The 16289-nt window shown below is 47.6% G+C and overlaps 3 protein-coding genes across 4 annotated transcripts in view; 2 read left to right on the top strand and 1 right to left on the bottom strand.

Annotated features, from left to right (window-relative positions):
- SCY1 (SECY homolog 1) overlaps window positions 1-16289 on the bottom strand; it is a 78651-nt gene that overhangs the window by 15254 nt on the left and 47108 nt on the right. Inside the window, exons 4-5 of one of the 2 annotated variants that reach the window (XM_086792328.1) lie at window positions 11998-12297; window positions 11817-11906 (exon numbers count right to left, since the gene is read on the bottom strand). In XM_086792328.1, the coding sequence (XP_086648454.1) occupies window positions 11817-11906; window positions 11998-12297 (390 nt within the window). The remainder of the gene's footprint in view (window positions 1-11816; window positions 11907-11997; window positions 12298-16289) is intronic. The other variant, XM_086792329.1, reaches the window with a different exon arrangement.
- LOC147605942 (uncharacterized) lies at window positions 12331-13287 on the top strand. The gene has a single exon (XM_086792688.1). It carries the CDS (start codon window positions 12466-12468, stop codon window positions 13117-13119), a length of 654 nt encoding a protein of 217 aa, XP_086648814.1. The 5' UTR covers window positions 12331-12465; the 3' UTR covers window positions 13120-13287.
- Window positions 13204-14574, top strand: LOC147605941 (uncharacterized). The gene has a single exon (XM_086792687.1). It carries the CDS (start codon window positions 13204-13206, stop codon window positions 14470-14472), a length of 1269 nt encoding a protein of 422 aa, XP_086648813.1. The 3' UTR covers window positions 14473-14574.

Genomic DNA, 16289 nt, shown 5'->3' with positions numbered 1-16289 from the left:
AAACTTCTTGTTGTAATCTTCCAAACTATCACACTTTGAAGCATCCAGCTTGTGCCATGCGGTCATAACATCCACCTCAAATGTAGATGTGAGCCATACGGAAGAGAAAACCTGTTTGAATTGGACCCATGTGGTGGGTGCTATGCCCTGCAAAAGAAGAGTAGACCACCACTGCAAAGCATTGCCTTTGAGAAAAGTGGCAGCTTTCCTCACCTTTGAGGACTCTGTGTAATTCCCACCAGAAAAAGCAGCATCAAACTGCTGTAAAAAGGTAAGTGCCTTCAATTTATCCTTGGCCCCACTGAAAGTGTCAAACTTCACTGCAGCTCCCCCTTCCTTGTAATCCTTCGCCTTTCCCATAGGCGTTAGATTATCATATGGAAGTTGTTTCGTGAGATTGCTGCCCCCAACATTCATACCCATCATTGGGTCAACATTTCCCATTCCAGCACCAGGCATACCATACATCCCAGCCATGTTTCCATACATTCCATTATGCATACCTGGCTGCATGCCACCAAACATATTGCCTTGCATCCCAGGTTGCATGCTTCCAAACATATTTCCAGCCATACCGGACTGCATATCACCATACATATTCCCTTGCATGCCAGGCTGAAAATTGGCTCCAAAAGGCCCATACATACCCATGCCTCCCTGAGGATAACCCCCAGTCATGGATTGGAACACCGAGCCACCACCAAAGTACCCTGGATGCATGTTCTGCTGAGGAATAGGTGGCTGTCCATAGAAGGAACTCTGTGGGTTAGCACCAAAGCATGCTGCATATTCGGAAACTGGGCAGGAGATGGATCCTGTGGAGTGGTACCACTATGACCATGAGAAAGATTCTTCGAACGAACCTTCTTCTTCTTTTTCTGGGGCTCTGAGCGGGGCTCTGTGCGAGATCTCATAAATTCAGCAGATCTCTCACTCTGAGTGAGCTGCATAAAAGTATCCATAACACTAGCCAAGCGATCTTTGAACCGAGCATCATCATCCTCTTTACTATGCACATCTTCTGGCTGTGTTACATCCTCATAAGGCTCAACATCTGCAGCCTGTTCTCCTGCAAAAATATCCTCAGATACATCTCTTTCAGGAGAAGTCTCTTGCTCTTCTTCTTCATGATAGAAGTACTCTTCCTCTGTATCAGACATGATTGCTGAATTTTCAGCGATGGCTTTCTGCAAAGCAACCACGAGCTCACTGTCAAATCCCCACGGATCTTCCCTCGTGATCGATCTTGGTTCGAAACTCGAATCCTGCAAACAAACGAACACAAACAAGCATGGGGGTGCAGGCCTGACTCACCTCCCAACCATGACAGCCCACAGTCTTGGCTGTCCCCTCCGAGCCACGAGCTGAGCTAACTAGGTTGACGTACCGACCAATCTCCTCCTCGCGACGTCCCATACCGCCACGAAGCTGCCCTCGCGGGCCTCGAGACTGCTGCCGGCCTCGGCTGCATAAAGCAGGTGCACGTCTGCACTAGATCCAGGCTCCAAGACCATAGAGCTCTCACAAACTCGCGAGACTCTCTATATCAATAACTAACCTTGGCCACCCTTTTATAGGCTCTTGGCCGGTCATCGGGCGTCCACACTTGGCCGCCCGCCCGTCCTTACTTGGGTGCCCGCCCGTTAGTATATCCCTAACTCAGCTCGTCAATCAGCCTGCCTAGTTCCAAGCTTCCCCAAGCCTCGAAACTAGTCTTGCATGCGTATAGCACACGGTAGATACCCACTGTGCACATGACATACTCCCCTTCCTCTAAGAGCTCACTCCTGAGCTCACTAAAAAGCCAGGGTAATCTCTCTGAAGAGAAGTCAATGTCTCCCATGTAGCGTCCTCCTCAACACGATCCTTCCACTTGATTTTGTATTCCGTGATAAGCGTATGACGCAATCTTCGTTCACGAAATCCAAGAATCTTTTCAGGTTCGTGCGGAATAAATGTCATGTCCTGGACATCTATAATTTCTTGAGGAGTAACTAACTGATCTGCTCCACCCAGTACTTCCTTAAGTCTACTGACATGAAATACAGGATGAACTTTCACATGAGATGGCAAATCCAATTCATATGCAACTGAACCAATCCGTCGTGTAACACGAAATGGTCCACAGTATCTAGGAGATAATTTCGGAGATCTACCTGTCCGTAAAGTCTCGGAATCTTTCGGAACTCGCAAATATACCATCGTTCCTTCAGAGAACTCTCTGGGTGAACGATGTCTATTAGAATAAAACCTGTCTCGATCTTGAGCACTTCTAATAGATTCCTTCGCAACTTGTAACATTTCCTGCATATCTTGCAAAAAATTACGTGCTGCATCATGCTGAAGTCCTGAGAATCCTACTGTAACAGGTGATCTTGGTTGAAAACCGTACATAAGCATGAAAGGACTAAACCCTGTACTCGTATGCTTAGTACTGTTATATGCAAATTCTAACATAGGAAGATAATCCTCCCATGAACTTTGTCTTTTGGATACATATGCTCGAAGCATATCCTCCAAAATCTGATTCACTCTTTCAGTCTGGCCATCAGATTGAGGATGATCTGAGGAACTCAAATTCAAAGTTGTTTCCAACTTCTCGAAAACAAGTTTCCAAAAATCACTCGTAAACTTAGAGTCCCTATCACTGACTATGTCCTGCGGTAACCCGTACAGTCTAAACAATTGCTCGATAAACTGCCGAGCTAATTGCGTAGCTGTAATAGTCTTCCGGGTCGGTAAAAATCTAGCCATCTTTGTCAAGCGATCTACCACAACCCAAATAGAATCGTGGGCTTGATGTGTTCTTGGCAATCCGGTAATAAAATCCATGGAAATACTTTCCCATTTATTACCTGGGATTTGCAAAGGATGCAACAACCCAGCCTGTCTAAAGCGTTCAGCTTTATTTGCCTGACAAATCTGACACTTGAGAACATAATCTTCTACATACCCTTTCATCTTCGGCCAATAAAAAGTGTGTTTCACTAATGATAGTGTCCTGTGTACCCCAGGGTGTCCAGCAGAAGGGGCATCATGACACTCCCTCAGAATCTTGGACCTAATGTCCGGGATCTGTGGTACACAAATTTTGTCATTACGGAATAGTAAACCATTCCGAATCATCCACTGACCTCCTGCAGCCTGAATAGTAGACTGCTCAGTCACCGAGTCTTGGTCAATCAATGAGCTCCCGTCCTGGATCTTCTGCCAAAATGGACCAAAATAACTATCAGTCCTGCAAAGCCCTCTCAATGACTGAAATAAGTCAGTAGAAATCTCGGTGAACGACAAAGAATTCACCTCTCTAATCCGACTAAGCGCATCTGCAATATTATTCATGGACCCTTTCCGATAACGGATCTCAAAATCAAAATCTTGCATTAACTCTGCCCAACGAGCTTTCCTGCCTCTCAAATCATCCGCATCACACACATACTTGATTGACTGATGATCAGTCAATACCACAAACTTGGAGCCATATAAATAATGTCTCCAAACCTTGAGAGCATGAATCACAGCATAAAGCTCCTTCTCAAGGGTTGGCCAACGAGATTGAGTGTCATCTAGCTTTTTACTTTCAAAAGCAACCGGTCTACCATCTTGAAATAAAGCAGCCCCGATAGCATAGTCACTGGCATCAGTTTCAAGAACATAAGGCCGACTAGGATCAGGCAATGCTAAGATAGGTGCTTCCTTGACTTTATCTTTCAAAAGTCTGAAGGCCATATCCAAATCGTTATTCCAAGTGATAGGCTGATTGGACTTACGTCCACGACCTTTCAATAAGTCGGTCATCGGTAGTGTGAGCTGAGAGTACTCCCGTACAGATTTCCGAAGAAAAACAACAAAACCGAGAAAAGAACGAAGTTGTTTCACTGTTCGTGGTATAGGCCAGTCCAAAACCTTCTGAACTCGGTCATAGTCAATGCTCAATCCATCTCTAGTGATCTTGTGTCCCAAGTAAATGATGTCGGTCATAAAGAACTCACATTTACTCATCTTGGCATATAGTCGATTCTGTCTTAAAATAGCTAAGACAATCGTGAGGTGTCTGACATGATCCTCAAGAGTACGACTATAAATCAAAATATCATCCAGGAACACCACCACAAATTTTCCCAAATGTTCACGAAAAAGATCGTTCATCATTTGCTGGAAAGTGGCTAGAGCATTGGTTAACCCAAAAGGTAATACGAGAAACTCGTAATGGCCATACCTAGTCCGAAAGGCGGTTCTTTCGACATGCCTTTCATGAATACGTATCTGGTGATAACCAGTACGTAAATCTATCTTCGCGAAATATTTCGCTTCTGCTAACCGGTCAATTAGGTCATCTGATCTAGGGAGAGGATAACGATTCTTAATTGTCAGCTTGTTCAATCTTTTGTAATCTATACACATTCTCCAAGTATTGTCCTTCTTTCTCCTAAGCAACACAGGTGCACCCCAAGGTGATTTACTTGGACGGATCTGGCCCATCCTCAGATAATCTTCGAGTTGTTTAGCCAACTCATCTTCCTCAGCTTGGCTCATCCTATAAGGTGGAATACTCATAGGATGAGCACCAGGGATCAAGTCAATACGATGATCTACTGCCCGTTCAGGTGGTAAACCCGATGGCAATTCCTTAGGAAATACATCTTGAAACGAATCAAGTATCTTCTGTAATTCTTTGCTTTCAAACACACTTAATTCATTCACATCCATGGAAGGGATGAGAAAAGAAGAAAGTGGAATCAAGACACAATGGAAAGCGGTGTACAAAGAAGAATTCATTATATTTCCAAAATCAATTGTATTTACAAGAGGTCCCTGAGAGGGATGGATACAATCACCTAAAATACTATACTTGGTGTCCCTATGCTGAAAAGAAAAAATATGACTAGACCAATCTATCTGGACATCAAGAGTCTTAAACCACTCAATCCCTAATAACAAGTCTACATTTTCCAGATGCATAACATAGCATTCCAGAGTATCTTTGTAGTCCTGAATCTGGATTGGAAGCATCTCGACCTTGCGATCCCAAACTTGTCTGCCCGCAGGTAGACGTACCTCATAGGTATGGTCGCTGAGTGTCGTGTCAAGACTCAATTTCTGCACAAGCTTGTAGTTAATAAAGTTATGCGAACTGCCAGGGTCTAAAAGAATGTGAATTTTATGGCCATTCACTTCTCCATAAACTCGGAGAAGATCATGTATGGCAAATACCTTAGAATTGAACAGACAATCAGAACAAGTACTAGGGCGAGAAAGTACAGTAATTGACGTACCTGTCAAAGACAACTGGTTAGCTGCCTTTGGCTTGGGTCCTGCGTTTGACTTGGTACCCTTTTGCTTCGGGCACTCATTACGCATGTGTCCTTTTTCTTCGCAGATAAAACAACGTCCTTCCTTCTTGAGCTTCAAAGCCCTAAGGAGTCGTTTCTTCTTCGCTGGTGTCGAACTTGTATTCTTCGAAGGTTGGTCCGAAGACTTGCCTTCATTCGTGTTAGCCATAGGTGCGGAGAACTTTCTTTTATGCTTGTTCCCCTGCTCGGTAACGGGTTTTGACTTGGAAGAGACCATCGTATCATCATAGATACGAGCTGAATGAATGGCCTCGTCCAATGTTTTACATTTGTTATTTTTAACCTGTAATCGGTACGAGTCGGGTAAACCAGCTACGAAAAACCCCAACAGAGTAGTGGGATCCATCTTTGTAGCTTTCATCTGCAAGTCACGAAATTTCTGGAGGTAGACCTCATAAGTGAGGTGCTGCGAGGTCATGGTCAAAGCTGAAAACCGGGCAACAACATCATAATCATCCTCTTTTTTGAGGAATTCTTTCTTGAAAATGTCTTCAAATTGTGCCCAAGTCGTTGGCTTTGGATTCAGTTCCTTCCACCAAAGCAAAGCTTTGCCGGACAAGAAACCTGTTGCTAACTGTATCTTCTTTCCATCATCATATGGATGAAACTGAAAGTGAACTTGCCACTTGTGTAGCCAAGTGTCCACGATCTCCTTGGTTCGCTGCTTTTGCTCGCCCCCGAACGGTTCCGGAGTAATATTGGGGCCTAAAGCAGAAGCCAAGGTATCCATTCCCGAAAAAGTAGAGAGGGTAGTGGTTAATAGAGCGATGGAGTTCTGCAAAGCCTGCATCTGGGCTGCGATTTGTGCCTGACGTTCCGCCGAAGAAGCTTCAAGAGTTACTTTGAACTCTTGGAAATCTGATTTTGACACAAACTCGTCAAAAAGATCGGCATCAGTGCCTTCCGTAGCCGGCAAGCCTTCGCGTTCCACGAGGGGCTCCAACTCTAATTCTTGGGTCGACATCGTGAAGAGGGTACGCGGAGAGAGAATTCGGTCTTTGCACAATGAAAGTGCGAGCGAACTCGAGAGCTTGAGAGCTTGAAAACTTGAGAACTTGAGAACTCGAAAACTTGAGAACTCGAGAACTCGAGAGATGTGTGGCAAGAAGCCCACGTGAGGGGTTTATAAAGGTTTCCCAAAAGCCAAAAAAAACTCGAAAAGCTAGGGCTTAGCTTTTGCTTTAGCTTTTGTGTTTTTTTTTCTTTTCTTTTTTTTTTTGTTCTTGAATAAATATATATATATATATATATATTTTAATATATATATATATGGATATATATATTCGCTTTTCTTAAAAAAAATAAACATCTTGAAACCTTTGAGAGGGGGGAACTTTTAAACCTTTTGTTAAAAAAAAAATTTAAACTCCCCTAAAAAACAAAAGCGAAAGCAATAAAAAAAAATGCTTTCCTACGTGTTTTTTTTTCTCAACCTCCTGGATTAGCCCGTTGGTGAACTCCCGGTGCTTGCTTTTTGACGTCACCGTTGGCTGCCTGCGCGAACCTTCCTGCCGGCGCCACCCTGCCCGCCGTCGGCTGCTGCCAGCAGCTGCGTTTCAGCCGGCACCGCCTGTGCGCACAGGTGGTCTTTGCCAAACCTGCCTGCCCGCCTGGCCTAAGCGCCGACGTAGGCCTGGCCTGGGCACCAGCCCGCCTGGCCTAGGCGCTGCGTAAGCTGCTGGCCGCCTGGGGACATGGCTGGCTGCCTGCGTATACAAGCTGCCTGCGTACAAAGCCTAACAGCCTGCCTGCGTACAGAACCTGCCAGCGCACAAGTCTCAGCCAGCGGTACCCTGCGCATACCACAGCACGCGATGTTCTCCTCTCTCTCTCTCTCTCGTTCAACAAAAAGCAACGAAAATCAACATGCTTTTTTCTTCTTCTTTTTTTTCTGTTTTCTCTCCCTGCAGGTTATGCGACTGCACACAAGGCCTCTTCTTTGCAAAAGCAATCAGCCCAATTAAAACTACCATCTCCCATCATCAACATGGGTTTCTTAGATGAAGAAAAAACACATACAAAATCTGAAATCTGCAGTATGCACAGAAAAAACAGCAAGTTTTTAAACACATACCGTACTTCGACCTCTTCTTCTCTACCTACCAACTTGCTCGTTCACGAGGTATGCTCTGATACCACTGTCAAATCCCCACGGATCTTCCCTCGTGATCGATCTTGGTTCGAAACTCGAATCCTGCAAACAAACGAACACAAACAAGCATGGGGGTGCAGGCCTGACTCACCTCCCAACCATGACAGCCCACAGTCTTGGCTGTCCCCTCCGAGCCACGAGCTGAGCTAACTAGGTTGACGTACCGACCAATCTCCTCCTCGCGACGTCCCATACCGCCACGAAGCTGCCCTCGCGGGCCTCGAGACTGCTGCCGGCCTCGGCTGCATAAAGCAGGTGCACGTCTGCACTAGATCCAGGCTCCAAGACCATAGAGCTCTCACAAACTCGCGAGACTCTCTATATCAATAACTAACCTTGGCCACCCTTTTATAGGCTCTTGGCCGGTCATCGGGCGTCCACACTTGGCCGCCCGCCCGTCCTTACTTGGGTGCCCGCCCGTTAGTATATCCCTAACTCAGCTCGTCAATCAGCCTGCCTAGTTCCAAGCTTCCCCAAGCCTCGAAACTAGTCTTGCATGCGTATAGCACACGGTAGATACCCACTGTGCACATGACACTCACCCCCTTCAGAAAGTTGATGATTGGTCCCGGCAACGGAACCTTGAAACCGGCCTCTGATAGAAAACCAGAGTGCGGTAGGAGCAATCACCCGTCCACTTGTAGTCTAAATGAGAAACAAAACACAGATTGGAGCTAGAGTGCCCAAATCTGAATACACAGCGACACTTGTTGGCCCCAAAGCTTGGCGCCCCTTGCGGTATTTCTTTATTCCATTAAAATAATATGTATGGCTGAGTACAACACAAAAACCAGCCAAGAGTTTACACCTGTAAGTCCAATCTGACTGCCCACAAATCCTTCTCAGCACAGAGGATCTATGCACACAGATCTGTGTCCTCAAGCAACACTCTGTGCGTCCCTCTGATCAGCCAAGTTCACAAAGCAGGCCAGCCATGGGCATACATCTGGCATAACTCAAGAGCATGATACATCTTCTCAGCTCAAACATACATATGCTGTTCAATCCCTGTCTTAATCCCTTGTCAATCTGCCATACTCCTCCTCTCACAAGGAGCCAGATAACACATACCTGTAGCAGACATCAAGCAATAGAAAGAGAGATAGATGAACAGAGTCAAGGCTTACCAAGTTCAGCTCGTGAAACAACACTGGAGGAAGCAACAGCACTAATCTGTGCCTGCAGGCACTTGAATCCACAATCCTGCTTCACACGTGTGCTTGCACTTGCCTGTATCTTCCTCCTGATGCTCACTCCTATGCTGTCCTTGTAAAGTACAGATCTGAAAATCAGCACAGTACCCGTCTGTACCACCTCGGGATACGTGCCGGGCGTTGTACTTGCATAAACAGTCTGCTGTCCACTTCTGTACCTGCCTGAATCAGCATACACAGGTCTGCACAAGTCTGTCCAGCACCCAGAAAAGCGCCGCCTGCACCTGTACTTGCTGTACCTGACTGCCCGTACACTGTACGGCAGTCGTACAGTAGGGTATGGGCTGGAAAACAGGCTGTACAGCCTGTACAGAGCTTCTGCGCAGAATTTCCAGCAGCTGTACTGTGCGCCGCCAGCAACAGAGGAGAAAGAGAGAGAGAGAGTGCCCAGTTCTGGCCGTACAGTGCTGTACGGCTGGTTCCACTCAGAAAAACAGCAACCCCACTGATCTTCAGCAGCCGCCTCCTTCTCCTTGAGCTTTTCCACGCTAGTTCATCATGCACATGAGGGGAGTTCTCCTTTTGCTACACGATTCCCCAAAAAGGGAAGAGAGAGAAAGAAGAGAGAGAAAACCCCTTCCCAATTTAATCCCTAGGGCCCCAACTTAATAAGTTCCTAGGGCCACTAAGGCCTAGGGGCAAACTTCAATAAACATTCAAACTTAATGTTTTAATGTTCCCCCTTCACACCTAGGGTTGTCCACACATCTTAAACACTGTCCGGGCATCCCCCATGTGAATCATAAAATATTCTGACTCTGCAACCACCATGCCCACACTTGTCCTGCTCCATTTTCACAGGGCCATGACACTCAACACCTCAACCAACACAAGAAACGGGAGTTATACCGACTCTTCTTAGGGCCAAGTTGCAAAGAGGCTTGGAGGAACATTGCCACCCCACACCTATCACTTGCCAAGACACATGGCACTCCCATGCAAGCTCCATCTATTATATCCCCCATCACCCACCTCTACCCCCACCACCTCCACCTTCTTCACAAAGGGCATTGTCCTCAAGACCATCAGTAGACTATGTGACGGGCAGGCCTAGGATCACGAGGGACTCATTGCCGAGTACATCTCACATGCTGATGATACCTTAGTACCCCTACTAGGCTACATGTTCAATAGAGCCCTTTGAGGAGGATTTTCACGCTCTTGGTCCGCTAACACCATCACCCTTATCCTCAAAGCTAGAGACCCACTTGATCCTAATAATTACACGATGATCATGATGATTGGCCACACATTGGCCAAAACTCTATGGATCAGTGCTAGAAGCAGAGCTGAGTTCATTTGCAAAGAGACACAAATACAGAGGCTCAAGACAGGCAGGATTTTGGAGGAGCCACTCTATCCTTCACCATATCTTCACCCTCTGTGCCATCACGGAGGAGGGTAGAGCACAACATTAGAGGAACTACTGCTGCTTAGTGGAATTCCCCAAAGCTTTTGATATTGTACCCCGAGTCTGCCTTTGTCACCATTTGGTCCATCTCCATTTCTGGAGCCACTTGTATGGGATTGTCACTCCATAGAGCGGCCACATTTGTACCATGTTCACATGTGGCCAGGCCAGTGCCCCATGTGAAAGGGTTAGTCATCTTGTGTCACATGGATGGGAACCAGTTTTGTGCCATCCGTGTGTGACCAGTATTGTGCCATATGGACGGGAGCTTGTTTGCTGCCACCCGTGTATGACCAGGATTGCATCTTATCCATGGCACTGTCACTCCATGGTAGGACTGATATTGATAGATACCCCCGGCTAGCCCTGGAGTCCTCGATACAGTTGACACTTGAGGGAGATACAGAGTGCTGGTATGCACAGGTAGGCACTTGGTTTGGCATGCACGGTATGCAGATGGAGGCACTCTCCCCCTTCCAGTATAGCATAGAGGCCCCGTCATTTGCTCTTAGCCGCACAGAGCGGAACAAGGTTATTAGGAAGGACATTGTCAGACTGGATACTCAGAGGACATGGAGTTCACCTAGTCGTCCACTGGGGACAAAGATGGCCTTCTACAGAGATCACCTCCTATGCCTGACAGAGCATGGGCTCATCATCCGTCCACGCTACATGGACATACACCTATCCTTTGGGGTGAGATGTGCGATCGGCCAGATCCGCACCTCGCCCCACCAGCTGAGAGTGGAGACTGCTAGATATGGACCTAGGGCGGCCGCACCAGAGGACAGGATATGCCAACTCTGTCACACAGAGCCCGAGACAAAGGACCATTACATATGCCGATGCCTTGTATACTATGAGATTCGGGGGGGGGGGGGGGGGGGGGGTCCATTGCCTCTTTCGAGCTGGGTTTGGACCACGTTTGGATCATGGACTTGCCGGATCAAAGATGCCTGGGACTTTTTCATCTAGAGCTCCGTAGACACAGGGAGTCCTTAGTGAGATCCAGATTCGCTGTACTTACTTGAGGACCAGCACAGAGAGCTCTCACCAACTTCTTCCATACCAGCACTCCGAGGGCCGATCCACCCATCATACCCAAACCACAGGCTAGTGTAGGAGCTCGGCCGAGAGGTGTGACACTCGACAGAGCCACTGAGTTATGCAGAGCTCGACGCCCCATGGCCCTCGCCCACGGCCACGCCACCACAGGAGGATCCGGGCCATCATCTCCCATCATCGCAGGACCTTCTCGTGCCAGCTCAGTTTTACCACCTTGAGCACCATGTCACAACGGCCCATGAGGGATGTATTAGAGTGATATGAAAGCTCTCTGCTCATGTACCTAGATCAGATTTTGAAGTTCTAGATTATTGTTATCTTTCTTTATTACTATTTTGTACCCAGGATGATGTACCTCATGGATATGATGTAACCTTTTGGTCTCATAGGTCATTTTGGCCTTTTGAAGACGTTAATACAACTTTCTTTCTTTCTTTCTTTCTCTCTCTCTCTCTCTCTCTCTCACACACACACACACACACAACAGTTTGAAAATCATGGTTGTAGCCTCCAGCTCTTTTGTAGGCCATTGAGGTCCATTGGCTTTGACTAAGATGTTCTAACATCATCAGCTTCATTGTGGAAATGTATTAACGTAACATACTAAGTTGCTCACGAACCTTGAACGGCAAGTAGGCTGCTTTTCCAACTCCTCCTTTGTCAAAGACATACCTGGAAGCATAATTGATTGGGATTTTTCTCTCAGCTTCCTGTAAGAGTAAACCAAATTTCGTAAGTCTTCAACATAACCAGCCATGCTTGATAACAATCGTACTTCATCAATCCAAAAGCATAACCAACCTGCACATACACAATGCCAAGCACGAGAAGGAAAAAAGAGAGAAAAATGACACCAAGGCCTGTATAATTTCCATCACTCAAAGCTTGAACCACGGTTCTTCCTATTGAAGCAGGCAAATAAGACACGATATTTGTGAATATTAAGAATGAAGTCCCATTTCCAAGTTTCAGCTCGGAAATCTGCTCTCCAATGTATGTAGTGACGACAGAGCCAAGGGTCAATAAAAAGACCGAAGTTAGGGCCCATTCAATACTGAAATCATAGACATATGGACGAATGTACACGATTTGTCCAATTGCCTGATCAACAAAAAGATCAAAGTAAGCCTCTCTCTCTCTCTCTCTCTCTCTCTCTCTCTCTCTCTCTCTGGGACACAGGAAATTATCAAGAAGCACAAGGAGATATATGCAGCAGTTTGGAACTGCAATGGGGCTCTATGGACACATCCAGGCAGACTAGAGGAGGTTATGGAGAACCGGGACATCATGTTTCTGACAGAGACACATGAAAGCCCAGAGAGAGGCTTACCATGGGTAGCAGGGTACCAGTGGGAATCAGTGTATAGACAAGGGATGCGACAGGGCACTTCCAGAGGCTCAGGTGGGATCGCTATACTATTCAGACGAGCACTACACCAGCGTATCAGGGTGGTGTCGAGAGACCCAGAGGCACGCTACATGTGGATTAGCCTACAGCTCGCCTCTGGTGGGATCGCTATACTATTCAGACGAGCACTACACCAGCGTATCAGGGTGGTGTCGAGAGACCCAGAGGCACGCTACATGTGGATTAGCCTACAGCTCTCAGAGGTGAGAACAGTTTACTTGGCAATATGCTACTTCCCGCCGAAGGGGTCGAGATTCGACATAGGTCACACGGAGGACCAGATTGGAGGAGGAGAGGAGAGAGGGGCCCTTCCTAGTGAGTCTCCATACGCCACTCTATCCGCAGATATCCTACACTATTCGACCATGGGGGAGGTTCTCCTGGTGGGGGAGGTTCTCCTGATGGGGGACTTCAATGCACGCACACAGAATCGACAGTGTGAATCATTCGACTTCACAGATCCCCTCATCCTACAGGCACTAGACGATGTAGATGCAGGGACCACGAGGATGTGAGAGGACAGTGGGCCAGACAGTACAGGTTATGGGCAACACCTTCTGGACCTGGGAGCTAGACACCATCTCGTTATTTATAACGGGATGTCACAATGGCCAGAATCGGGAAGACTCACATGTTTCCCATCATCAGGAGGCAGCAGCACTGTGGACTACATATTGGGCTCGCGGGACAGCACAGACCTGATAGACTCTTTCACTATCCCTACATGCCCCATTGGTGCGGACCATACTTATTTGGTTTTTTCTCTTAGGAGCTCTCTTGATCTGCCACCCCCGACCACTCAAGCATCTCGTACCATCTTCCACTTTACCTGGGAGCTTGCAGACGTTTCTGATTCAAAAGTACATGATGGCCTCTTTGGTATGGACCCTACAGCACCCATCGATGTACTGACGGCCCAGCTTTCACACATACTGCACACAGCAGCTAGCCACAGCTTTCCACACCATCTCCAGACAGGGAAGCCACCTAGATCCGGGGACATGCCCCAGAATAGATGGTATGATAATGAGTGCAGAGAGCTTCATCAACATCTCCGAGCCCAGATAGCGAAAGGGGAAATAACACAGCAGCAGGCCAGTAGACAGATGCGGTCTCTTACACGCCGTAAGCGATGCACATATGAGGAGGCTCAATACTGGGACATCTACCACATGCTCATGAGCAAAGATGTAGCCACTGCTTGGCGACGACTCAGAGAGCCACGCCCCCGCACCCCGATTACTGATCCTCAACGCTGGCAGAGTTATGCAGAAGGGCTTTATGATGTTCCCCACCAGCCACTCATCCCTCGCCCCACCGAGACTCCACCGACCTCATCGGTTTTCTTTACTACCGATATGGTATCTCGAGCTATACATAGATTCCAACATGGGAGAGCTGAGGATCACACCGGCTTACAGGGTGAGCATTTCATTTATGCAGCTGACACACTCTCTCATTTTATTGCTTACCTCTTTAACAGGGCTCTGGTAGAAGGTTTCCTGGCTGAGTGGACGATGCACACTATTGTACCGATCCACAAAGCTGGGGACATGTTGGACCCTGGTAATTACAGGACTATCATGATTGGTCATACCTTGGCCAAACTCTATGGGGCTATCTTGGAGGCAGAATTGAGCACACACGCTGAGAGGGAGGGGCTTCGTGCCCCTGGTCAGGCAGGTTTTCGGCGAGCCTTCTCTACTATTGATCACATTTTCACCCTGAGATGCCTGATTGACCAAACTCGGGCACGGAGACAAAGACTCTATTGTTGTTTTGTGGACTTCCGCAAAGCCTTCGACACACAGTCCCGAGAGAGCGCCTCTTCCACCGCTTACAGACACTGGGCATACCCCGCGACATGATGTGGGGGATTTACAGATTATATGAGCAAGTGTTTGGACGAGTTAGATGCCCAGGGGGACTATCAGATATGATTGCCAGCGCCATTGGTGTGAAGCAGGGCTGCCCTCTCTCCCCGACACTCTTTGGCTTATACATCAACGAGGTAGCGGACTACATCATACATAGAGGAGGGTCTGGGATTGACATCTCAGGTACGACTGTACACATTCTATTATATGCAAATGATATCATTCTTGTGTCGGATACTCGGACAGGGCTACAAAGGCATCTACAGGCCCTGGATACTTTTTGTGCGGAGCGAGGACTCATAGTGAACCTTGGGAAAACCAAGGTTATGGTCTTTCATACATCAACAGCAGTCAGATGCCAGACTATCCTTACACTAGCCCGGGGACAGGTAGAGGTGGTGGGCTCATATGTATACCTTGGGGTCACATTTACCAGCTCATCAGGGAGATTCTCTATGGCACATGCAGCCAGAGATAGAGAGACACGAGGGTACGCAGCACTAGCAATTTTGGAACACCAGTGTCACCAGGCACACTTCCAGGAGCCCCGTACTAAGGGGTGGCTATTTGATACACTAGTTACTCCAGCATTGATGTATGCAGCAACAATATGGGCACCAGGTTTGGCTACATCCTCATGGACACAGATAGAGCGCCCTCAGATTTTGATGCTCTCACGGATGATCCGTAGCAAACCTTCAATACCACATGATATCCTTCGAGCGGAGTTTGCTGTACCACCTATGTTAGTAGAGGCCATGTTCCAGACTATATCTTTTATACACAGGATGCGGGAGCTCCCACTAAATCGGGTATCTCGGGCTGCTTTTGAGGCATCCAGACAGCTTGTTGAGGAGGGACATACTTGGTCATGGTACTCCCATGTGGTACAGTGGATATCATCACAGGATTGATATTGACAGATTACCACCCTTACAGTATGACCTAGCTGCACCACACAGACGCCTCTCTCAGACAGAGAGGAACAGAGTCATGAGACATGACATTTGGCATGGCCACATACAGGAGACTTGGCTATCTCCCAGTCAGCCACTCCCGACGAAGATGCTCTACTACAGAGACCACTTCTTGAGCACCTCCGCAGACGGCTTCATCCAGCGACCACGATACTTGGAGGTCCACTTATCACATGGAGCCAGAGTAGCCATTGGGCGACTAAGGGTCTCATCACACCAACTAGAGATCGAGATTGGGAGAGCAGCACGCATCCCTCGAGCAGAGCGCATTTGCAGATTATGCTAGACGAGGGTAGAGACAGAGGAGCATTTTGTTTGCCAGTGTGGTGCTTTGCAGGAGATCAGGGCATGCTATCCTAAGGTTTTAGAGGGACCACATCACTTAGACAGATCTGGGAGAGATTGGACCAGAGACAGCTAGGCAGACTACTACTAGCACTACAGAGACACAGGGAGATCTTACTTCAGACACCCGCACATCTCTGGAGAAAGACAGTCCCAGTTGACTGACTTCTTCCAGAGATTGGCACCAGTAGCCCAGCCACACGCACTGGGAGTGACATCTTAGCGAGCGGGGGAGATTCGAGCTAGGCGACGACCCAGACTAGCCGGATACCAGACACCACGGTTACACCACAGAGAGATTGCGGCCATCCGGTCTCGACACCAGCAGGAGGTCCAAGAGCAGCTCGCACATTTTTGCTCTGATCCAGGACGCATGTTCCAGACATTTACGGCATCCTCAGATCGGATGTATGACATATTGTACCCAGACTATGGGACTGGATGGAGTTAGGAGTAGATAACATATCATACTTGTATCACCCCTTC

The sequence above is a fragment of the Cibotium barometz genome, chromosome 58 (genome assembly GCF_041138505.1).
Source record: "Cibotium barometz isolate CiBa-2024 chromosome 58, ASM4113850v1, whole genome shotgun sequence".
Lineage (NCBI taxonomy): Eukaryota > Viridiplantae > Streptophyta > Polypodiopsida > Cyatheales > Cibotiaceae > Cibotium > Cibotium barometz.
This window is presented reverse-complemented; position numbering and strand designations above follow the sequence as displayed.

Bases quoted from the DNA above. Each gene is read 5' to 3' on its own strand.
- LOC147605942 (XM_086792688.1), top strand. From the start codon at position 12,466: ATGGAGAACCGGGACATCATGTTTCTGACAGAGACACATGAAAGCCCA.
- LOC147605941 (XM_086792687.1), top strand. From the start codon at position 13,204: ATGTCACAATGGCCAGAATCGGGAAGACTCACATGTTTCCCATCATCA.